This window comes from Morus notabilis, unplaced genomic scaffold (assembly GCF_000414095.1).
Source record: "Morus notabilis unplaced genomic scaffold, ASM41409v2 Scaffold125, whole genome shotgun sequence".
NCBI classification, from domain to species: domain Eukaryota; kingdom Viridiplantae; phylum Streptophyta; class Magnoliopsida; order Rosales; family Moraceae; genus Morus; species Morus notabilis.
The window spans coordinates 152881-155232 of record NW_010363325.1 but is presented as its reverse complement, the minus strand read 5'-3'; the positions used below and the strand labels follow the sequence as shown (position 1 = coordinate 155232).

The 2352-nt window shown below is 39.2% G+C and overlaps 1 protein-coding gene across 1 annotated transcript; it reads left to right on the top strand.

Moving 5' to 3' along the window:
• The first annotated feature begins 579 nt into the window (after positions 1-579).
• Positions 580-1986, top strand: LOC21397686 (putative disease resistance protein At1g58400). Its single transcript, XM_010104194.1, has one exon. The coding sequence runs from the start codon at positions 580-582 to the stop codon at positions 1984-1986; it is 1407 nt and encodes a 468-aa protein (XP_010102496.1).
• Positions 1987-2352: the final 366 nt, after the last annotated feature.

The window sequence follows — 2352 nt, the reverse complement described above, 5'->3', positions numbered from 1 at the left end:
GGCATAAGATAAATTTTAAAATAATGACATAAATAAAATGATCTTACTTCTTTGATGGTTTTTCTGAAATTTCCCTTATAAATTGCACATTAATTTTCTGCAGAAAGAATTAGCATTGGGAAGATTAAAATAGGCAAACGCAGAAAGCAGGTTTATTTTCTTTATTCTACATTGAAAACACCGATTAGTATGGTGACAAATTACTTACAACAAGAAGAAAACGACAAAAAAACAAGACGGCAAAGCCACTCTCTTCAATTTCTTCATAAAACTTGACTATATATAATATAAGACACATTATAGAACCCTGCAAGCCAAAATTCCAATATTTCTATCTAGGAATGTTAGATTTGGAACAGAAAAAAAAAACATTTGTGCCTAATTAGCTACATTGAAATAGTAAACACCAAGATCTTCCAATATTTGATCAAACCAAATTGGAGAACAAGTTATAAACCAATAGTTGTTCTGGTATGTTAATTTTGTCTCCTCTTATTTGCCATTCGATTTTCCTACTTTGCTCAATTTCTCAAGATCTGTTTTATTATTATTATTATTATTTAGATTACAGGGAAAGATATGGCAGGCTCGTTGGTAAAGTCCTACTTGGAAAGACTAGATTCTCTTTTGATCCAAGAAAAGGAAGCATTTGATGGACTTGAAGATCACATAGAGAAGATAGTGAACAAACTTAAGGAGATTTCACAGTTTTTTGATGATACAGGCAATACAGAAGATTATTCAAATGAACTTAAAGATATAATCAATGACATAGAAAATCATATAGACAAGTTTCTCAGCCAGACTGATGACGGAGCAACACTGAAAGATTGCTTCCGAAATGATATGCAAAAGATTGATTTTCGCCTTTCGGAAACCATCCAAAGAAAGAAGGAGTTTAGTTCTTCAACAATTGTCGACTCTCAAGTGCTAAAAGGTCAAACATCAGCTTCTTCATCTTCTTGTTCTTCTTCTTATGCAACTTTTTCATTTGAATCCGATTTCGAAAATCTCTCCGAACCCCTTCGAAACTGCTTAATGTACTGTTGCATATTCCCGGAGGATTTCTTGATCCACAAAGGGAAACTTATTCGGCTACTAGTAGCCGAAGGTCTAATTGAAGATAGAGAAGGGAAAGTGATGGAGGACACAGCGGAACAATGTATATGTGAACTTGTCAACAAGGGGATGCTTGAGATAAATGATGAACACACCTACAATGGCACCAAACTACGAGTTCCTTCGGTTTACCGCGAATTCTGCCTTCGAAAAATAGAGGAAGGAAAGCTCAAAGCTTCGGTTAGTGCTCCGCAGAAAGCGCGTCGCATAGTGACTAGTCTAGACACGCTGAAAGATGAGGATCCCCAACTTTGGTCTTTGTTTCTCATTGGCAACCAAAAATCTATCGAAGAGAAAAGCCATTGGCTGAAGCACAAGAGCGCAAAGTTCTTGAGAGTTCTAGATCTAGAAAATGCGAAATTCAAAAGCCTACCGGATGAAGTTGGAGACATGACACATCTCACATATCTTTGCTTGAAAAGCACGAAGATAAGTGAGCTCCCAGAGAGCCTAAGTAACCTAAAAGCCCTTCAAACTTTGGATATAAGATGGTGTGGATTTTTAGCAGCATTGCCTCATGGGATACTAAGTCTTGTAAGCTTGAGGCATCTCAAAATGCTCAAGAACTATGGTGTTACTGGCGTGAAATTACCACGAGGCATAGCAAGTCTCCGAAACCTCCTGACCCTTACAGGCGTCGATCCTAGTGGCGGCATTGCAGGAGAATTAGGCAATTTGACACAGCTCAGAAGGCTGGGAGTGATGGATGTGACTGAAGAGAATGTCAATGAGTTATCTTCGTCAATTATGAAAATGCAAGGCCTTTTGAGCTTATCTCTAGAACCAAAGCATACACACCAGAAGAACAAACTTCCTCTCTTGGATTCATTTTCGCCACCTCTATCTTTGAGGAAGCTTCGCCTTTAAGGGGTTCTCGAGAATACACCGAGTTGGCTTGGCTCATTGGAAAGGCTCACAAACATAAGATTGGGATACTCTCATTTGTCAGAGAACCCTGCATTGCTACTTCATCTCTTACCAAACTTGAAGAAATTAACCCTTTGGCATGCTTATGATGGGAAAGAGATGGGGGAGGAGTTTTGCAGGGCGGGCGGGTTTCCAAGGCTTGAGGAATTGACAGTTGCTTCTGAGGTTCTAGAGGAGTGGCAGAAGCTTGAAGAATGAGCATTTCCTAGCTTGAAATGCCTCATGCTGCATAGCTGCAGGAAGCTGAGGATGTTGCCTGAAGGCCTGCAGTTTGTCACCGGTCTGAAGCAGTTATGTTTGATTCCT